This window comes from Doryrhamphus excisus, chromosome 2, assembly GCF_030265055.1.
Source record: "Doryrhamphus excisus isolate RoL2022-K1 chromosome 2, RoL_Dexc_1.0, whole genome shotgun sequence".
In the NCBI taxonomy this organism is placed as follows: domain Eukaryota; kingdom Metazoa; phylum Chordata; class Actinopteri; order Syngnathiformes; family Syngnathidae; genus Doryrhamphus; species Doryrhamphus excisus.
The window spans coordinates 18,484,470-18,506,724 of record NC_080467.1 but is presented as its reverse complement, the minus strand read 5'-3'; the positions used below and the strand labels follow the sequence as shown (position 1 = coordinate 18,506,724).

Genomic DNA, 22,255 nt, shown 5'->3' with positions numbered 1-22,255 from the left:
AGTCAGTGATGAAAACATTTACCTCTGAAGACAGAAATGACTCGTCTGCAGTGAGATCTCTGTGCTCCCCAAGCTAACGAGGGCATTGTTGTTGCAGAGAGCTGATAGAAGTCTTGCGAAACTTTTCTTCTTTTTCAAAAGGGCAAACTGAACCAATGTAGTCGGGCGTACTCACACACTGAACCACCATCGGAATTACACGTGTAATCTCTCATGCTGGCTGGTCTTCTGTACATTCCACTTCCGTCCGATGAAGTTTATACAAACATGACCTTGAGCTTCCTCATGCTTGGTCCCCTTGGGCAGCACACTGCATGTCTTCCCTGAAAACGTAATGATGTCGAATTGAAACAAGCGCAGCAGATACAAAGGCGGTTGCACAAACACAAAATCCCTCCCTCACAAACTCGACACATTTGATCAGACTGCCTTCTTCTCATTATTTCTACAGTTTATTCCAGCATGTTTTGGCAATGATGCTTGGTCTTTAATGTATTGGTCCACTATGGATGTCTGTTTATCAAAAATAATACAAGTAAGGCTGATTTGACCTTAAAAAATATACAATATTTGCCTTTGAAATCTTACTAAAGTTGATATGTAGGCATCCTTCTGTCCTCATTACGCTGAGCGTTACACTTTGGAGCTGGTTTTGGCTGCAGGAACAAGGTGGTCTTGCCTCTTCGGGCTCTGTATCGGAGCTTTGGGTAGTAACTAAAAAGACGTGATCTCTGCTACAAGTGTTGGAGTACAGCCACTGCTCCTTCACAGGAGTGCTTTGCTTGTCCAGGCTGGCCTTAAGCATAGTCCACGTACGTACTATAGTGTTGAGGTCGGGGCTTTAGGAAGGGCAATGGCAGCCTAGTGATACTCAGGCTTGTCAGCCTGGAATTAGAACAGAATAGAAGAGGCTGACGGACAACATTTAAAAGAGCTTTAACAACCTTTTCTGGGAACTATTCGCATCTCTCACCACCTTCCTCTTGTTTTAGTGTTCTGTCAATAGAGGCCTATAAAAACAGACTTTAACTGCGACAAGGTGTTCTCGATGAGTAGGGCAACAGTGCACTGTAAAAAAAAAAAAAAAAGGTTGACAATTCAGAATAAAAGTCAATGACTCTGTTAATCAAAGCTGATGTCTTCATATTCGGAGGCACTAAAGGTGAAATCGAACACACGCAGGTTTACACACATTTATGCAAACACACTTTATAGTCATCGGCAAAAGTACACCCGCGGTAAAACACATCAAATTGCTGCCAGGTGCAAACCTGCTAATTAATTCCACGTGAGGGAATTTTATCATTCTCGTGACGTCATTGTAAAGTCATTTACTGGACAGTTTAAGTATAGGTAAAGCACAGACTTGGAACACCGCAGTGGGAACCAGACTGTGGTCACTGTGATGTAACCATTAGGTCACCTTATGTCTTCTTTACACGGGAAACCTTTTTTTTAGTCTTCAGGTATTGCCTGATCTGTGTTTGAAATGCTGGCGCCCGCTAGACACAGCAAATATTTGCATTATTGATAGATAAAAAAGGCCACACTGGCAGGTAAACTTCAAGTTCACTTGAGGTGCCTTTTTTTCAACCTTCCCTGTGTGCTTGTTCAAGTTGTACTCTGGTTTTATTGTTTGAGAAGCAAAAAAAGTGATGACAAAACTGCACAATAGAAGCGATCATGTTTAGTGCAGTTTTTAATCCGCAGGGTGGCAGAAGAGCACTTTATAAGAGCTCGGCAGGCATCTTTCCTATGTAGAAACACGCTCCACAGCACACAGGACGCCGGGGGCTTGTTCCTATCACCGTGGCGTTTGAACAAACAGTTCACCAGAGACGACGACACACGGGCTATAGCGATCTGTGATTTGATCATGGCAGCTCTAGAATAGAGACCAGGATATGGAAAACTGAAGATATGAATATGTAAGTGTGATGGCAGAATATGGCAACGTAATAGAGGTCAACAAAAATACAGCTTCGTAGCCTTTTCCTTTTTTTCCAAGCTATGGAGAGCTGTTGTCTCGACTCAACATTATAAGTCAGCGAGGCACCTGTTCGCATCCTGTCTTTTCCAGGCATGGTTGTCCAGCAAATCCGCCAAAGGCAAACCCCTCAACTTGATTCGTTTGTGCACATTTCACGATATGCTGACTGTTGTTGTTTTTCCTCTCTTGACAAGAAACAACTGCAGGACATAGCTGAACTTCGAGATGAATAAAATATCTGACATCGATGTAAAGAGAGGGAGAAGTAAAATGCTGGAGTACACATGAAAAAGGGTTTGATGAGTAGGAACCATCACAAGCCTGAACATTTGTTAGATCAAGTTAATTTTAACAGATTGTTCCATGCCTGAATGTGTTTTTATGATCTAGCTTTTATTTTAATCTTTTGTATTAGTCGTATCATGGGATACTAGAGATCAGCCAGATACTTAATATGTTGTACTACACTGCATCTCAGTTTGGTGATCGGTGACAAAGCCTATAATTAGTATCAATGGTTTTTCCCATTTTTGCTGTTTTTCCAAATATTTCTTCTTCCTTCTTAAATAATCTTCATACAATTTTCTCTCATAATATTATCAATATATTCTCATGATATTTGGACCTAATTTTCCAAAAATGACAACTTTATTGTAATTTATAGTTTCTCATATTACACTTTGACTAAGTTTGACTATCTTACTAAAATGAAACTTTTTGTCATTTTATAAAATGACAACTTTTACTCATTGTAGTTATAATATTTAGATGTTGTTATTCTTGTGAAATTACTATCGACTCTTGTTAAATTATATTTTTAGAGTCCTCCCCAGGCCGCACTTATGTATGACACTGAATTGAATGCTAAAAAGAAAAATGAGAAAATGTGAACATAAATTATTTTTTAAAGCTTTTTAAAAAAAAAAATATATATATATATATATATATATATATATATATATATATATATATATATATATATATATATATATATATATATATATATATATATATCTCTCAAAGTACTACCAGTATTCTTTTTATTTTATTCTGCCCTTGGTGGACACATTTTGGACATCCCTGTCCTGGGTCAACTAGTTTTCCAGAATGTTCCATTGTGATAAACATTTGTATCAGTTGTCATTTTCAACCGATTCTTCTCATTGGCTAATTTTCTAGTTTACCTTCATCCATAGGAAAGACCATCACTTCCGGCCAAGGCCAATCACATGCTCCGCTGGCCAAAAGTGCAAGTAGATAGACAACCAGAGAAAGTGTAAATTGGGGCACAGGAAGTGGAGTCAGACAGATGAAGGGTGCACATGGAAACAGTTTTATGCGCTCAATGTGCTGGAGAAAATTGTCTTGTAAAGTTTCTTTTTTTAGAAACTCTCAGTAAGTCATTATAAACGTCACTTTTTCCCATACAAGCTGCAATTTAACAAGCCACTTTGAGGACACAGTATGACATAAACTCCTTTTGTAAGAGATGACAAGTGCAATCCATTTGCTGGAAACGTGCAGCATGTTGAAGATGGGGCGGGAAAGAAAAATCTGAAACAAGCAGAGAGGAATACAAATGTGAACTGCAAAGAGTTTTTCTTGCTGGATGATCAGGCAAGGCTGAAACAATATGTCACATACAGACACATCAATCAGCGACAACGAGGCCTCACACCGAGTTCAAGCAGAGACAGCAAGATAAACCTAAAATAAAAAGCAAGTAGTCGTCTTGAGAGAATTATAACTAAATTACTTTAGGAATTAAATGTGTGTGCCTTTTAAGGAGCCGGCCTTGACAAGTGTGTGATGTCACCTAGCTAGACTTGACTGTGTTTGGCTGAGTGTCCGTAGCAGCGTCTTTTGCTAACGGTGTGGAGAGAGCAGTGACTGCCGTGAGTTGTAGCCGACAGCAGCACCTGTGGGAATGTTCACTGATTGTTAAAACAACTGATATCATAGTGTATTGTATAATAATATATTCTATCATAGTGTAAAGGTGACTATAGGGGTGTTATAGAAGGCTCTCGTAGTCTTAAAAATAGGCATTGAGAAGATCGTAAACATCGATGCTAAATAAGGAATCCTACTTGGTGGAAATTGGCTTATCTGGTTGGGTGTGGAATCGATTAATAGACTGTACCTGACTATCAGTCACAGGACCAGCCAAAGTGGGACTTCTAAATACTCCTGTCTACAATGTGATATACAATACAACACAATCCATTATTTATACACTAGCGATAATACAAACAAGGTACTTCACAGTGTTCATCATGTGGCGTAATCAATTTTAATTCATTCAAAGTATCGATCCACCTCTCTGAAATAAAATATAGCCGGAGGACCTTGGTCGTCCTTAGAGAAACTTTAAAAGGAGACAAAGAGGATGGAAGTGTCACGGTGGTTTATTGCAAGATGAATAAATGAATTGATAGCATTTGATGATACATAATCTTCGCTCTAACCTTGCCATATGTGAAGTTTGCGCCAACAAGTTCACTCCAACAATGCAGCTGAGAAAAATAACACTCCCTTTTTAAAATTCAATCTCTCAATCAACTAAAGCCTTTTTCACCTTGTAAGTCATCTCTTTAAAATGTGTGTGTGTGTGGGGGGGGGTACTTGAGGCATCCTTGAATCCATCCTTGTAATAACCTGGATGCACCGTGGTACCTCTGGTGTTGGTCTGACAAACACATACAAAAAACACAATTTTTTTTCTAATTAAAACCAAAAATGTTAATAAAAATACATTTCATAGAAAATAATTCCAGTTTTGTATGCAGAAAACAATGTTAAGTAATTCTGAATTACGAATGAAGGAACATGCCAAACGATACGCTAGTTTGTTACAAAGATAAATGCAGTTAGAGCCCGCGAGACATGAAATAACACCCTTATAGTCATCTTTACAGTTATATTACCCGATATAGTCGATTATAATCAGAACAAATCGCAGTGCCTTGTTTTTTTCTGGACAGCATACTTTTAATCCATGTCAAATAAGCCATGTAAAACGCAAATAAAACTCCTGTTAGAGCCCTCGAGACATGAAATAACACCCCTGTAGTCAACTTTACAGTTATGTTACCCAATATAGTCGATATAATCTGAGCAAATAGCAGCTCCTTGTTTTTTTCTGGACAGCGTACTTCTAAGTCATGTAAAATGTAAATAAAACTCCTGTTCAAGCTCCTGTTGCCCAGGGAACCGTAGTGATGAGTCAAGATCCTACCTCACCGAGTGGCCAATGTAGAATATAGTACTCGATTCATAATTACAATGCTTCTTCTGCCTTGTATTTTTGCCATTGTAATGCTTAGGAATACTTAATTTAGTTCAAGTATAGTCTGCTTAAGTATGCGTGTTTTCTTACTAATGATGGCTGCTTCAACCACTACATCACAATGGTGATTGGTGTTGAAACATGTGACTGAGTATCATACTGACAACAATGTGATACAACCGCAAATGCTGCTTCACTTCTATTTCACACGTGTATTTCTGATGACTGACTTTAGTGCTTTCACATTTCGGAGCGGCAGTTTACACACAGAATAACTGCACTTAGCAGAGTGAGCCACTGTTGTGTTTGAAAGTCCATCTATTTCGTTGATAACCGGCATTAAAGCCCTGGGCTGCCCCGCTGTGCTGCTGATGGATACACACATCATCTGTCAACATGAGTCACATACACTTTGAGTGACTTAGGCCGTATTTGGGGATTTCAGAAAAGAGAGGTAAAAGGTTGGTCAAAGTGGAGGCGTTAAAAGGGCCAATATTGAGTAAATGGGTTTTGATTTTTTTTATTTTTAACTGAGGATTAAAAATAAGAAATCATTTACTGCTACCTTTTCTCATCTCCCACCTCACAACAAACATGACCCGGACAGCCTTGTGAGCCAGTAACAATTTTTATCAGGAAGACTTGGAATTCACTTCTGGTTTTCTTCTATTGCGTTATCACGCTGCAAACATCGGGTGTACGTATTACAGTACAATTACAACCACATGAAGCAATTTGACACGGCGAATGGATGTTGAAATATCCTAGGAATGTGTTCAAGTCCATGTGAAAGGTTCTGTCATCTGTCTGTTATGAGCAAACACCAATATGTTGCAGTACTTAACCGATACACAGTGGAAAATATTCCATTCCTGGAATACATGCATGTACAACTGTTTTAAAATGGCTTAGTTTGTCTGTTTAACTTATTCACACCCAGACATGTTTCAGTTTTACAGGATTGTGAGTGATCTTTCAAGGCACATAGAATATTGTGTTCCATGGCTAAATAAACATGGGACCTACCAAAAAGAATGGATGCTCATCTTTCATTGGGTTTGGTTCAAGCTTTTTCCGTTCTTTAGTAATCCGCAAGTAGAATATAGGTAAGTTTCAGCAAAATATCAGTTCTCAACAAAAAAAAACATACATTTCAAGTGTAACCTTCAATTTGCCACAATGTGAACAACACAAAAAATTTGTTACACTCTGCCATGCTTTTCCACTTCCTCATTCCAGTGGAGCGTTAATACATAGGAAAGATGCATGCCGAGCACTTAGCAAATGCACTTCTGCCACTTTCGGACGTTTGTAGGGTTTAAAACTGCTCTAAAAATGATCTCTCGCACAAAAAACTGTAAAATATGTCTTTGGGAGTGAGTTAATGGAGGTGAAAAAGGTAAATCCAACAAAATCGGTTTTGGTAGTGGACTTTAGGAATGTGGTTTCTGTGTGTTCTGAATCCACAATTCCACATGACAAATACATTTTTGTTGCAGTAGTTCACCAGTGGATGTCGTAATTCAAAGCCCACACCATACGGTAGGAAATAATAACTTCATTATTTAAGAACAGAACACACACATAGACCATAGATCAACAAAAACATAATCATAATATCAGCACAACACGCACGGACACAAACACTGCTTAAAAACCGACCCACATGTCAGAAGTAACAAATTCCCACAAGAAGTACTGCAACAAAATCAAGCTGTGTGATTCATCTAACCAAAGTTTTCGGGATATTTACCCCAGGAATCATATATAAGTGACCTGAGCTAGTTCATAAATAATTGTTATTTAACAAACTTTGCATATATCCCCAACATGAGCTTGACTACATGTACTATTTTAATTGAAATAGGAGCATCCCGGGACTTACTACATTCAGTACCTCTAATGGAGAACCCAACAAAGTAACTTGGAAAGTTTGCAGAATGCCGAGTAGTAACTTTTAATTACATTCTGGCTGGTCCAAATGTGTGATCACCCTCCAAGCCGAATTTGCTGTTGCTACGACAAAATCAAATAGTTTATTCACAGGCCCAAGTGAACACATTCATGAAACCGTCATTAAAATGCATCATTATGTGTGGTGTGCAGAGGAAAAACTTGAAGTTGAAAGACTTGTGGTTGTTAACTTTGCTGATCCCCATGCACAGACCGAGAAATAGAACTGTAGATTTTAGAGAACACATACATGAAGTAAGGAGTTGATTAGGTGGCTTTCATGGCAGATATTCCAAACCAAAATCCTGTCTGTTGAGTTATACTTTTCACCTTTTCAAAAGTACTGATTAGGAACCATATTGGAAAATATGTTAACACCCAACCCGACTGACAAAATGTGTAAAACCATGACTCAATACAAGAGCGGAGTCTTAGCTTTGTTTTTACAATGTTAATGCTCAATTGGCCCGACTCTTTCATGTCTAAATACAGTATAATGTAAGATAAAGGCAATGGGCCAAGGGCTTTGCTTTGTTTGTGCTAATACGCAGGGACTTTTTATCCCCTGGTTTCCCCGACCTGATTTATCAGTGTGATGCCCAAATGTGAATGTGTTTGTAGTTTGTCTTCATGAGAACAGGGAGATGAGAACTCGTAATAGAGCAATAAAGTCTAATTGCATGCCATTAGTTTAAGATAATGGAATTGTATGACTCTCACAAAGACAAGGCAAGATGATTTGTGAGTCAGGTTTTCATTTTGAAGCCAACTTGCATGTTATCAGGTTGTACACACACACACACACACACACACACACACACACCATGATGAAGGCCATCTTTTCGTTTTATTTGTCCTTTTGACTGCTAAGATTATTAATCATTAATGTCATACTGACTTGCTCTGATCTGGTCACATGCTGATCACATCCAAATAGCCTCGGGTGTCTGGGCATGTGAGTCTGTCCTTCATTGTCTCTGTGCCTCACACGGGGAGGTGGATGTGGTTTCCTTCATTCACATTTTAGCATAAATAGTCACAACGGTTTCTCTGGAAACTGTCTTAGTCTCGTTGTATGCAAGTTTTATTAAATTGTACCTCTCATTATTCTCAAAGAACCTGTCTCGTCTCTCATCTATTTTGAGCCAGCAGCAGATTTTCCCTTGACAGAAACTTACACTCATTTTTCCGATGTTCCTCATAGGAGGTTCCAGAAGGACAGTTGACGCAGGACTTTGATGGAAGTGAACAGAAAGACTAACAATAATCCATCAAGTCAAAAACACTGCATAAAGATAAGTCTAAAGACAAACAGATAATTATTGTGATTGAGTCTTTAAGTAAAATGTCGGTGTTTGTTACCATTAAGTATCGTTTGTGGGTCGGCATCATACTCAAATTTTGCGTCTGTGACTTGGTGATGCACCAACAATATAGTATACGTAATACGGTAATATGTACCTCAGTAATACGATACCCCACATGGGAGTTCACAGAGTTTATCCAGGAAAAAAAAGTGTTTGCATAAATTCAAGATCAGTTATTACTTTTCCAGTGAAGCACGGAGAACCAGGTTCCGCCCCCAGGGACTCTTTTGTTTAACAGGCTCCAATTCAGGTCTCAGGCTAACTTTTAATTAGATACACCTACTCTTTGTGCTATTATTATTATTATTCATTTTCATTTTCATTTTCCTGGCTATACAAACCAGACAGCACTAAGTTTTTTTTTTTCATTTTTGAATAATATTTCAAAGCGGTTATCATGACCTGATCACTTTGAGCGACCCTCGTCCCAACAGCCTTGTGTCATCCGTTATTTCTCTCTAATCTACTCAATTCAACTAGCAGCTATTTGATTTGGTTTTCTTGGCCTGTTCTTTTGAAATACTATAATAATAATACTATAATAATATAATAACTAATAACAGTTGAACTCAAGAACAGGACCAACAGAACAGTCAAACCATCATTTTCAGCACCTCATACTCTCCCCTTGCATAGCAAATCTGCATAGAACGTAAAGGTGTTCAATCAAACATGGATCCACTGCAGTACTTGCCTCATCCTGAAGGGGTGAGGACGTGCATCGTAATCCTTGAACCTCAACGCGCATCTACTCTGTGTGAACAAACAAATGGTTAGTAATAATTGCGTGACCATATTTTGATTACCGAAATCCAAGAAGCTTGTTTTGATACAAATGATACTCGAGGTGTACTCAAATATATTTAAAGTATACCTCCTCCGTATGGTTTTCAGGAAATGTATGCCTTCTAAAGCAGCAAGGAATGAGCAACTTGGGAATTTGAATCGCTGTCCCCAAATTCACAAGACTTTAACTCGGCAAGGATGAACTCGCATGTGCATATGTTTGTCTTTTTTGGCACAACATGTTGCAGAATCAATTTAATGAGCCAATGAAAAACATTGAAAACCAGGAAATCTCTGTCTGAAGCCTGGACAAGGCATGTCCTGGGAATACAGGACGTTTGGTCATCTTAGTTTAAAGGTTAAATTCCTAATTGCACATTTTGCCATGTTTACAGCAGTATTGGAGGGCATTAACCTGTGGGTTATGAATGGGGAAAAGAAGATATTGGATGGCATTAAGTCCAATGTTTTGTTGACCTGCTCATCCACCCCATCCATATCTCGGCAGGTACATGCCACTGCACATTTTGCTTATCTGATGGATTTCTCCGTTATTGCATCCTTATTCCTAAGAAATTTTCTGCATAGATTTATTGTCTCAAATGTTGAAGATTGTGGATGTGGCTTCAGCAAATATAAAGATAAGAACATAGATGAGGTAAATGTCAAGTCTGGGACATGCATGAAGGTGCTTTGACTTTTATACCTTGTTACATTGTCTATGAATGGACCAAACAACATAATGTATTCATGAAGTTTCACAATTCACTTTGTTGAAATGTATTATTTAGTTTATTTAGTTGATGTGATCCACACAGACCAAAAAAAAACCTTTATCTGTTTTTTCTTAGATGCCTCAAATGGTTAATTAATCACGACCACAATAAACAAAAACTGTTAAGAATCTTCTAGCATGATTCAGGTCTGCAATTCGTATCTGTTTGCTATTTTCAACAGCACATTTCCAAAAAAAAAGTTTTTAAAAGGTTACAAAAACACACCAAAATCTGAACTTTTATAGCCTTTAAAAATATCTACAACCCATAAAACGCTCCCATATGGCATTTGTTCTGTGACGTGTGTCCGGGGAATGTTTGTACTTGTATGATGTCAGGATCAGACATATTGATGGCCCACAACACACACACACACACACACACACACACACACACACACACACACATAGTCAATAACATTACTTGAGGTAGTATAGAAAGCAACTGATCTATTGCTCATACTGATGGTGTGACTGGTGTGTCATTTATCTCAGATGGCAATGTTCTGCAGAGGCTCTAGGCTGTTAGATTAATAGGTCTTACACATATGGCAGTGCCACAGCGTTTGACCTCCACCGTGCACAAGTCCAACAAGTAGGTAATGTTTTCATTTCACCTGCGGGGGGGTTGCATGGATCTCCAATAGTACCACAGCAGTGTTGCATAATTTCACATATACAGTCATCGTGGTTCGAACATCGATCATGTTTTTTCAAAAAGTGATCACTGTTTTGTGGTTCAATGCAGCCTATTATTAGTCAATACATACGCCCATATAAGCAAATTGTATGTATTCTTGGCCCAAATTAAACATTCATTCTTTATCTACCGCTTATCCTCACGAGGGTCGCAGGGGGTGCTGGAGCCTATCCCAGCTGTCTTCGGGCAAGAGGCAGGGTGAATGGTTGTTTGTCTACTATATAGACAAACGACCATTCACACTCATATTCATACCTATGGACTATTTGGAGTCGCCAATTAACCTAGCATGTTTTTGGAATGTGGGAGGAAACTGGAGAACATGCACACTCCACACAGTGATGGCAGAGGGTGGAATTGAACTCAGGTCTCCAAGCTGTGAGGCCTGCGTGCTAACCACATGTCCGCCGTGCAGCCCCAAATTAAAAAATTTCAGTCATAAAAATGGCTGAATGAACAAAAAAATACAACTGTAAGTTGTGTGCGCCTTTAAGAAGCGGGGCATGCACCTACTGTAGAGCTGCTGAGTGTTAGCATGATTAGCAGTTTGGAAAGTGCCAGTGACTGGCTTGAGTTGTGGCTGACAGCAGCTCTTACCTTGTGGAAATGTACTTATCATGGTTTGGTCTGGAACCAATTTGCCGCGATAAATGAGGGACAACTGTACATACGTAGGCCGTATGGGGGCGATGTGGTGAGCACCTCGGGGTCACCGTGCGGTCTATTGGTTCCTTCTAGTTCTCTCTGCATCTTCTCCTCATTGTTATGTGATGTTCATCAGATTTATGGGCAGCTTGTGTTAATCTTAGCGACCATAATGCATTATCAATCAAAATCCCCAAAGTTCATTGAGTAAAAAATATCCTTACAGGTATGACACATATAATGACCGGGAATGAATATCTGGACTTTCATCACTTTTGTTGTTGACAAGAATTTTCAGACTGGGCCCCAGAGGAAATTTTGCTCTCAACTACAAAATAAAACACAATAACAGTCTGGGGACACACAGGATGAAAGAAATGTCTGCCTTGTTTTGTGACCTTTAAAAACAATGGCGAAGTAAAATCATAGAGAACTCCACATCGTTAATTTCCTCTAAAATGGGCATGCAATGAAATGCTAATGCCTATGTATTTCTCCATCTTTCCACAGATATTTGCTTTGAACCTGAAATTCAAAAGCGAGATAAACATCAAATCCCTTTTGTGTGCCTGTGCAGACAAAGAGGGAAGGAAGAAGGCTACAAAATTCAAAGAGGTGAGACATATGCTGCAAAAACAACCGCTTTTCACTCACCATTAGAATTAACGGTGTGTTTTCCTGCACAACACAACAATGTTGCTAATGTGTGCAACTGAGTCACATCACATCTTCCCTACACCAAATTCCATAGCAGTACGTACAGTATGTTGCCAAAGGGAAAACAAGCAGTTGGTGCCATTTCTTTCCATATATCGTACATGAAACATGGAATGTTTAGGTACTTTCTACTCAATGAAATATGTAACATCATCCAGCATGAGTAATCAATGGTAAAGGTTTACTTTTGTTTGGCTTCCTGTTTCGTAGTTGTGATCAGATTGTTTATCAGTGCATAAAAACAGCAAATTTCTGTCCTTAATAGTAATTAATTCAGTGACCCATTACTGGAAAACAATAATGATGTTTCACCCAACAGTGATTATAATAATAGCACATCCTGAAGTGAGGCCAAAGTGTCATATCGCTATACTTTGCTATGGAATAAAGTTGCTCACTGCAGCCCCGGATGAACCCCTGCTGCTCGTCTCCCTCGCCTGCAGCCGACCGTGTTTATTTATTGATTATTACCGCTCCCCATGTAATATACTCCAGGGTACAACATCGGAGCAGGCTGCTTGCTGGTCCAATTCTGCTGTGTGTGTGTGTGCCATTTAGAGGCATGCACGTCTGTGCTTTATATCTACACTGATTAATGCATTTATGGCCATAACATACCCGAGGCACAGACATGACTTTTCATCAGAGGAAAGTGCCCGGCGCATGTGTGCATGCCTGTGTTGATGTGTTTATCCTCAACACTTTAGGGGTCGAAACGGCTGTAGTCATTACTCACAAGCTCAATTGCTATTGCAACATTAGTGGGGGCCCTCTACTCGACTGAGAAGGGGTGTCGACAAAGCTTCACCCACAACATTTGAATCCTTTTGTGATGTTTTTATGTTAAGAATATGAACTTTTTTTAATTGGGTTGCATTTGGTGCCTTTTGAAAAAAATATATACTTAGTCACCTTTACGCTCCTATTACTTATTGATTACACCACATTGTGCAAGTGATGAGTGATGCATTCACATCCAGAGTGAATTGCACAAGTATTGGCTGTTGGATGTGGAGTTGGAAAGGCGACCGGTGTCGATCAGGGGCTCTTGCTAGTATTGAATCTGGTGCCAATAAGTTCCTATATTTACACTTGATACTGTATCGCCCTGTCTCTCAGGTTCTGTTGAGTGAAGTAGAGGCGATGTCGCATCCCATGTGTGGCGGCCATAATGCTGCAGGAACTCGAGCGAGCTAACCAGTTGGCCTAATTTATTCTTCTAAATTTGAGAATCCAAAACTTTAATGTCTCATCAGTTTTTTTGCCACCTAATGACCAGAATACTACATATCATACAGTACATAGAGCATTTGGTGAAATGCAAACACGTATTTTGTGCCAGATACATAATTAGTTTATTTTTAGTATGAAATATTACAGTAAGTCAAGTTCAGGATCAGATCACAAGTCAGTTCTATGATCAGAAGAGCCTTTGAATGAGCAAAATCTGCCAACTCCCCAGCAAGATTTCATAGTGTGGCTTGAACACAGGGTAAATATTTCACGTTATTCTTGTGGTTATCATCAATAAAGAATCCCATCCCGGGGTTGTACACTCTCGATCTTGGCGGACGTGTCCTTTTAGTTTACTCATGCCTGACCTTGCAACTTTATTAAATATGAATGAGACCATTTTACTAGTGAAGTTCCACGAAGGCACAATAGCCACAAGCCTGCATATTTTATTGGGTAAAAATATATTGTCAATCTGTTATGTTTGGGCTTCTAATCTTTACTTTAAGATAAGTGTCTTCAGACTTATTTTAAAAAATAATATTTGTGTCATTTCACTGCTGAACACCGGCTACATTTGCAGCCACTCTAAGAAAAAACACATCTCTGACCCTGCAAATGTCAGTGAATAGCTGTGATTTTATTTTTTTACTTTTCCAAATGCAAATGGATGAATACTATTTGTGAAACAGTATGAGAGTTCCACGGGTCAGTGACATGATGACGCAGAAGCATTCTGACTCACGCTGACCTTGGCTCACATTACTGGCCTTGTCTCCTCTCATGGTTTGAATACATCACTTTCATGTCTTTTGGAGGAAAAGAGTCTCCCTTCCCGTCTCTTCCACTTCTCCACTTCACCGGGCTGTTTCCAATTGCAACGATGCTGTTCGAGTTGTTTTCCTGTGGTATGCAATGTGGTTGTCAAAACAAACATTTGTTTCAAACCAAACCAAACTCTTCTTTTTGAGTTTAATCTGACTTCACTACACTTTGAGGGTTTGTTTAAGGGAGTTACAGGGTGCACTTCTGAGCATGGTTCCTCAGTACGAAAGTAGCTATTAGATGTCCTAGATGTCACTAAAGGTTGCTAGTTTGTATATTATTTACATGTGATGCAACAGATGCTGTAGGAAAAAGACCAAAATGTGCCTTCGTTATGTTTTAATGCTACAAACAAAGCTGCTGTAAGGCAGGCGAGGTGCCCCCCTGTTGAGGATACAAGTGATTTTAAACAACACATCCAAAGTGAGTCTTAATTTGTTAAGTGTTAGAAGTCCCTCCCAGGGTTTTCCCGTAGCTCAGACCATGTGGTCCTTTGCTGTATCAATTATGCCACAAGTCGCTCCGGGGAAGACTTTGAAAGACTGCACATTACACGATGACTCCCTTGTTGGTGCTACTGTGGAGCTCCTGTGGCACCGTGTACGTGCATATACATGTATTTCTGGATATGTTTCTAAACAATGTGTGCACCAAGGGTACAAGTGAATGCTTCCATGTCAGCTTTGCTTGATCACAGCTTGGGGTTACCCATGGAACCGGTGAATTCTGGAGACATTTAGCAGACGTTGGCTATTATGGATTCAGCGATGTTGCTGTGCATATGTGGGAGGCCAAGTAGAAGCCAAGGGCACATGTCAGTTTACAATGTATTTTACTTTATGTCAGTCTGCAACTGAAAAGAACATATTGTAACATGGGAAAGAAAGACCTTGTGTTTTTTTTTCATAATTCAACATCAAAACGTGAAATTTTAGTTAAAAAACATATTTTTTCCAGGTATAAAACTCTATCTGTAGAGAAGCTCCCAGTTCATAGCCATGCTTCTTAAACAATGAATAACATTGAATGAATCCATCTCAGTATCTTTCTAAACTTAATACCAATCCTGTTTCCATTGACTTACAATAGGTTCTTTGGCCTTTTACATTTTTATTTTCATCATAAAACATGCTGATATTGAAAAGGGTAACAATCTGGCATTTGGGATCCGATGATAAAGACTTTAAATGACTTGAATTTGTAACGAGCACACTCGCATATCCACCCAGACTGGATGACACACGGTTTCAGAATGTTCAAAACGCGCATCGACTGCCGTGTGTGTGTGTTTGGTTTTTTTTTGTCTTTCTACCGAGCAAAGTCTTCATTTTACCTTCCCTGTGTTCTCTCTCTCTGACCAGCGCTTCTGTGGGCAGTTTCAATATCACACTTTTATTGCTTTTCTCTTTTATTAAACAGCACATCTAAAAGTAATAAGCATAGATGGAGTCTATGAGGCGGAGGACGTAACGACACAGGTAGTGTCAATGTAAAAAATATGAAGGAGCGATGCACATTATTTTTCCAGTCGGGAACAATTCGATGGTGAGCATGTCGCAAAATATTCTCAAGACCAATTCTAAATTGAAGGTTATTAATTTGGTTTGCACCCAATGGCACAGTCATGACAAACAAATCAACTGTTGACTGTATGAAGATGGGCAAATTTTGATTTTCATCAGTTTATACTGTCGAGCAGGGGTCACTAACCCGTCAATCGCGATCCACCAGTCGATCTTTGGAAGTTTGATGAACACATTAGGAAAAATAAATGCATTCAGTGACCAGTTTGACCCCCCAAACATACCTGTTTGTCTTTCTCTGCACGTGCCAGTACATTGTGTGACGTTTACCTCCAAAAACAATCCTCCATTTTCTGCACTGTGTGTGGCATAGCTTGTGGCGTTACCTGTAGGGTATAAACCGGACTACTTGAGGCTGGAGTTAGCAACGGAAGGCAAAATAAGAAACCGCTACGCTATGATCCCCTTTTTTGTTAATGAATTCAAACCTCTCAACCTCTTCTCCAGCTAGGTGTTTGAGTATTTATATTTTTAACCACGTATGGATACACACAAAAGCTTCTATGGACTTGTCCATGAAACCACACAACCTCTTACTACCTCTTCATTCTTGTGCTGGAAAAAAACACTCAAGAGGCAGCAGTTGCTGTGAAGAAAAACTATTCTAAAATGAAAAATATGACTTTTCTTTAATATTATACGGTATAGAGAAGCTTGGGTAATTCTCAAATATTTACAGCGATGCACTTGCAGAGGTTACAGTACTTGAAGGCTTTGAAATGTAACTTTTTTTGCCACTGAAACGACTGTGAAGCCGTAAATGCAAGTGAAGGTCATAAGGGAAAAAAAAAGGCGCTGAGTTATTGCAGAGGGAAAGAAAAAAAATAGACTTCATGAATCTCAATCCTCTTGCTGTTTCACACACACACTCTTCATTTAAGGAGACACTTATGCTATAGTGTGACAGGGTGAAGGCAATTACATTTCTTAGATTATCCTTAGAGAGCCACTGAGGAATATGGAAAGAAACAAGGCATGGAAAATTGGAAAGAAAAACATGGCCTGTGGGATATTATGACATGTATGGAGTATGCTTTTTTTCATAAATAAAAAAAAGATGATTAAGTCGGCGAGTCAAGACATAAGAGGTTGATATGCAGTCTATTTATGTTAGGAAATCCTATGGCGGGATGGAATATGAGTCTGCTTGTGAATGCTCATTGCATGCATGAGTATAAAGCATGTGTGTCTTGGTGTGAAATACAAGTGAAGTGAATCCTGATTAGCATTTCTATATTCATCCTGCTTTTCTGGCAGCCTATTCAGACACTACAGATGCAACACAAATGCTCATAAATGCTTGCACATACATGAATATAGTAGGTTTGAAAGCCATTACAGTGTGCAGGTGTGCCCTCAAAGGAAAGTCATATTAAAAGAATGTCTTTCAGATCTCAATGATATCGGAAAAATAGTCAATGATTGTGCTTAAAATGTAAAAGAACTGTATTAAAAATATTCGGTTACGATGCTGGACCCTAGCATGAATGAGTGAGAGAAAATTAAGTTTGTGTAAAGTGAAAGTTACAATTGTGTGATTGAGGTGAGAACAATGTCTGCCTCTTTCATATGTGTTGTGCAACTTTGATTGTGCTATGTGAGTGCGTGTGAGAAGGCCATCTATTAGAAGCTAGTAGACTGAATCTACAAAAACAAAGTTTCTTACAATCAATGCATTTTTTCATAGCTTTATTAAAGAATATCACCTGACTTCCAGACACCGCTTGCGTGTGACGATGTGAATGTGTGTTTAATGTGAGAATGTGTATGTGTTAGTGACGGGAATTTTAGTCCTTATACGACAACCGGTTGTCAGCTCCCTCCAAAAGAGTCGGCTCCTTCAGCTCCCAAATGACCACTATAATTTTTTTTCAACATATCACCTCCTTCCCCTTCTGCTTCGTGTCGGCACACAGGGCGCTATACATTTTGACCAATCATGGGTGGCTCCCATCTATCCATCTTCCTCCACTTATCCGAGGTCAGGTCGCAGGGGCAGCAGCCGAAGCAGGAAAGCCGAGACTTCGCTCTCCCTGGCCAATTCGTGCAGCTCCTCCCAGCGGATCCCAAGGCATTTCCAGTCCAGTTGAGAGACGTACTTGCTCCATGGTGGGACTTGGCCCTGAACACTCCCCAGGGAGGCGTCCAGAAGGGTCCCTTCAATGTGGAGGAGCAGCGGTTCTACTCCGTGTTTCTCATGTTATCTGTAAGGAGAGCCTTTTAGTAGCTTGTTCCCACCATCTTGTCCTTCCGGTCACCAGCCATAACTCATAACCAAAGGCATGCAGCTTTAACAGAAAAAAAAGATGATAGTAGTGCTTACACTGTTGATATACGGCAGTACCAACATTATAACACAAAGTGACATTAATAGAAAAGTTATCATGACTGAGCAAATCTCAAGTACTAAAATATTGACTCTTCTTCCTCTCCTTTTTTTTTAAAGCTCAGTTGCACTTAATGCGTCTCCCTGTTCCCCCTAAATGAGAAATAAGAGTGTGAGGTGGAGAAATGAGGTGTGGAAGACCGGTCTTTAACCAGCCAAGTCTAATCTGATTTAATGGACTGATTAACTGACTGCTTGACTAACTGACTGTACTGTACAGCTGCAATCTCCCACAGGGAACAATAAAGTACACCGTCTAGCTATCCTTTGGTTGAATAACAGCATGTTGAACTGATTTGCTTGCTGGCAGCTGATTTAAAAACACATCGGAGCTCCCTTTCTGTTGATTTGAAATGAATAAGGGATTCTTTTATACCTGTTCGCTTTTGGAGTCGATGCTTCAGTTATTTTATATTTGTTTAACAGTCCTTCCGTCACCTAGCTGCTGATGTTCCAGTCCAATCTCTTTCTCCTCTGTTATGTATTATATATAACATGAATATTCAACACCCTCGGCCATCTTTGTGTGGAGTTTACATGTTCTCCCCGTGCATGCGTGGGTTTTCTCCGGTTTCCTCCCACATTCCAAAATGTCCATAGGTATGAATGTGAGTGTTTGTCTATATATGCCCTGTGATTGGCTGTCGACCAGTCCAGGGTGTACCCCGCAAGCTGGGATAGGCTCCACTGTGAAATGGAGATGACTGTCTGGACATTATTTATTCCACTATGTGATGCTCTCCACAATCTGCACTTATAATCCTCTTATGTTCTTCTTCAGCCCACTTCCTTTGGACCCCATCATTGCAACCACCCATGAAGGGGACAAGGCACCTTCATCCACTGTTTTCTTACCTCTTTCTGCTTCCTCTCAGGGGAATCTTTATCCCAGGTGACATTTTTCTCCTCATCCTTTATACATGTCTCAACAGCTCTGCTCCCTTGACATTAATAATCTCACCTCTCTTCCCCTCTTTTCATGAATAATCCACCCTTTCCAACTGTCATCCTGTGATTTTCATATACATTCTCGTGGTTTCTCTTTCCCTGTGACATTCAATGAGGAAGTACTCATGTGGTATCAGCAGGATACCTGAATAAACATATTCCAGTATGGTGGTGCACATACAGCAATGACGTTTCTGCATACTTTTGCTCATCTTTTTAAGTTGTCACTGCTGACATTTTACATTTTCCTTAAATTGAGCTTTCTTCTTGCTGGTAATGTGACACTGACATTATTGGACCTTTCCCACTCTTCAAAGTGCCACTCCTGAAATGTATTTTTCATGCATTTTCTCAGTTGGCTTGTGGGCTTAATTAATTAAGCCTGAAAACTGTGACAGCAACGATTGCCAGAAACTGGCAAGGACAGACGTGATGGGGAGAAGAAACTCTTTAAAAAAAAAAAAAAGAAAATACTAATTAATTTTTCATTAAATGACTATTATTTATTTAAAATTGAGTAGGACCCTGTAAAAATGATTTAAGCCCAGTACGCTGTGCTTTTGTTTTATTTTACTTTTTAACTTTCAGTGTGGACCCAATACTCAAGAATGAAACTTGATAGGTGAAGTGAATTCAGAAATTCATTTTTATGTATGTATGTAGTGTTCTCGGTTCATACATAGGTGTCAGAAATGTGTGTGAGTCATACAGTTATGTTGTATATGTCTTATTTTCTCTTAGTATGTAGCCTCTCGCCCGAAGCTGGGATAGGCTCCAGCATACCCGCCATAAGAGCGAGGATAAGAGGATAAGAGCATAAGAGCATAGAAGCATAAAAAATGAATGTATGGAAGGATGTGTTATGTGTGTGTATATGTTATACATGTTATGTACGTATATATGTATATATGTGTATATATATATATATATATATATATATATATATATATATATATATATATATATATATATATATATATATATATATATATATATATATATATATATATATATAATATGTGTGTATGTAAAGATGACTATGGGGTATTATTTAATATGTAGATGGCTCTAATGATAAGAACTGTATTTAAAAAGTCATAGACCGGTTTTCCATGTTCTAACTACCAGAAGGAATCCGACTCATCACGTTTGGGTCTAGAACAGATTATGCACCGCAAACAAGGGACGACTGTACAGCGCAACATCTATTTTTGAATGCCCCAGTTTTCGTAGGATTTGGTTTTGCGACAAAATTTGCTTCCGTTCTCTAATCATACAATATTGGACATAAATCTCGAGGTATTAATTTAAAAAAATGTGAATGTTGTACGACCACCATCATTGGTTTATTCAGCCGTTTTGGATCACACAACCAACACAAAACCTCACAAGGGTTATTAGTGTACATGATCCTCCGCTATCCTGTCAGGCAAGTTCATTTGGCAAACCCAAATTTATGCCTTTCACAGTGGTTTTGTATGTAAAGCCATAATCTGATGTCAAAAGTGGACACCAAAATATGTGTTTTTCACCATTGTGAACAACGACAGTACAACATCACAATGCGGATTCAATGTAATTCTATTCATTGGAACCACACCACAAAAAGTTGTCATTTTTTCCAATAATTGGGACTAAAGGTGGAAACATAACTCACTTTCCAACAAATCATTCAATAACTTTAATGGAAAAACTGTCTTATTTAACCAAAGTTGGAGACATATATAATTCACCTTATCAGGATTTTCTTATTGGCTGCTGAGGCAAAAATTAAGTGTTGGACAAGAAACTGGATTAGCTGAAATTAGGAGGAAAGTTTTCATCAGTGCTTGTGATGCTTTGCCACGCAAGGACAAAGATCCATTATTGTGCAGATAACTGGCACTGAAAAGAAAATTATAATCACTCCAGGAGGAGAGAAGAGGGCATTGCTCATTTACTCCAGTGAAATATCCTCAATTGATTTGATTATTTATCTCCCAAAGATAGTCTGTTCACCAGTGATTAGACCTAAGAAATCTATCTCTGAATTCCGTAATGAAGTTTCAACCCATCAATGTTGTTCCAACTCTTTTTGTGTTAGTCTGCACTTTTTTTGCCTCTGATCGAGCCCTTAATTTTCCTTTTTTTTCCCCCCTTCTCCGTGCCATTTCACATTTTCACGTCGATGCCCCACTAACCTCCTGCCAGTTAAGCAGCTTTGAATCAATACCTGGTAATTCTAACAGAAACCTTCACGCAAGCAAACACAACACATTTTCTGTCCGCTAACTGATTAGCTATATTAGTGCAAAGCCATAAGTGACTTGAGACAGCAGCTTGATTGGGCAATGCCCACAAGTCTCTGTTGTAATTGCCTGGCCTATGTGAACGAGCAGAGCCACTGACTAATTCATTAAGAGGAAGGAGACGCCAAGACTGGAACCATAATCACAGTCATTGAATGACTGTGTGCCCATTTCTGTTCTGTTTACTCCAGTCTTGCCAATTAAATTCATGCTGTCAACAGAGGCATTGCTATGCCCTTCATCCTGAATCTGGAATGGAACACTCCAGCTCTTCTATTTAAAACCGGGCAGACATTATACAGTATTGTAATTCCGACTTCCATTGCATGGAATGGAAAGTGAAAACTAACAATTACAGAAACGACCGCATTGTGCCTACGTCACTGCTCACAATGTATGTTTGGGTTGACCAGTTACCAGAAGTCGTTCAAGGTTTGCAGGAAAAACAGCTTATTGTCAAACAAAAACCATACAATGTGGCACTGCTGCTGTCCTCTATTTCTGAGCCGTAGACGAGACAGATTCCGAGACGAGGCTGAGAACCCAGAGAAAAGACATCAATCCAGAATAATACTACAAGAAGAAGGCATGTTTCAAGCTGTCAAACTACAGAAAATGTTTCAGCTGCTACAACAATGCAATGATCTTCTATTATCATTTCCGGCTCCATCTGTGGCAAATTTTGAAAGAAGAGATGCCAGCGCAGATTGACGCTGTGTCATCATTTGCATATTTTGGTTCTTCCATTTTCAGCAGGTGCAGTAAAGGGT

The 22,255-nt window shown here is 39.2% G+C and overlaps 1 protein-coding gene across 4 annotated transcripts in view; it reads left to right on the top strand.

Moving 5' to 3' along the window:
- Positions 1–22,255, top strand: part of galt (galactose-1-phosphate uridylyltransferase) — a 121,519-nt gene that overhangs the window by 64,558 nt on the left and 34,706 nt on the right. For 2 of the 4 annotated variants that reach the window (XM_058050826.1, XM_058050815.1), the window contains exon 12: positions 12,016–12,120. In XM_058050826.1, the coding sequence (XP_057906809.1) occupies positions 12,016–12,120 (105 nt within the window). Of the gene's footprint in view, positions 1–12,015; positions 12,121–13,341; positions 13,511–19,030; positions 19,388–22,255 lie in introns of those variants that run through there. The other 2 variants (XM_058050787.1, XM_058050836.1) reach the window with 2 other exon arrangements.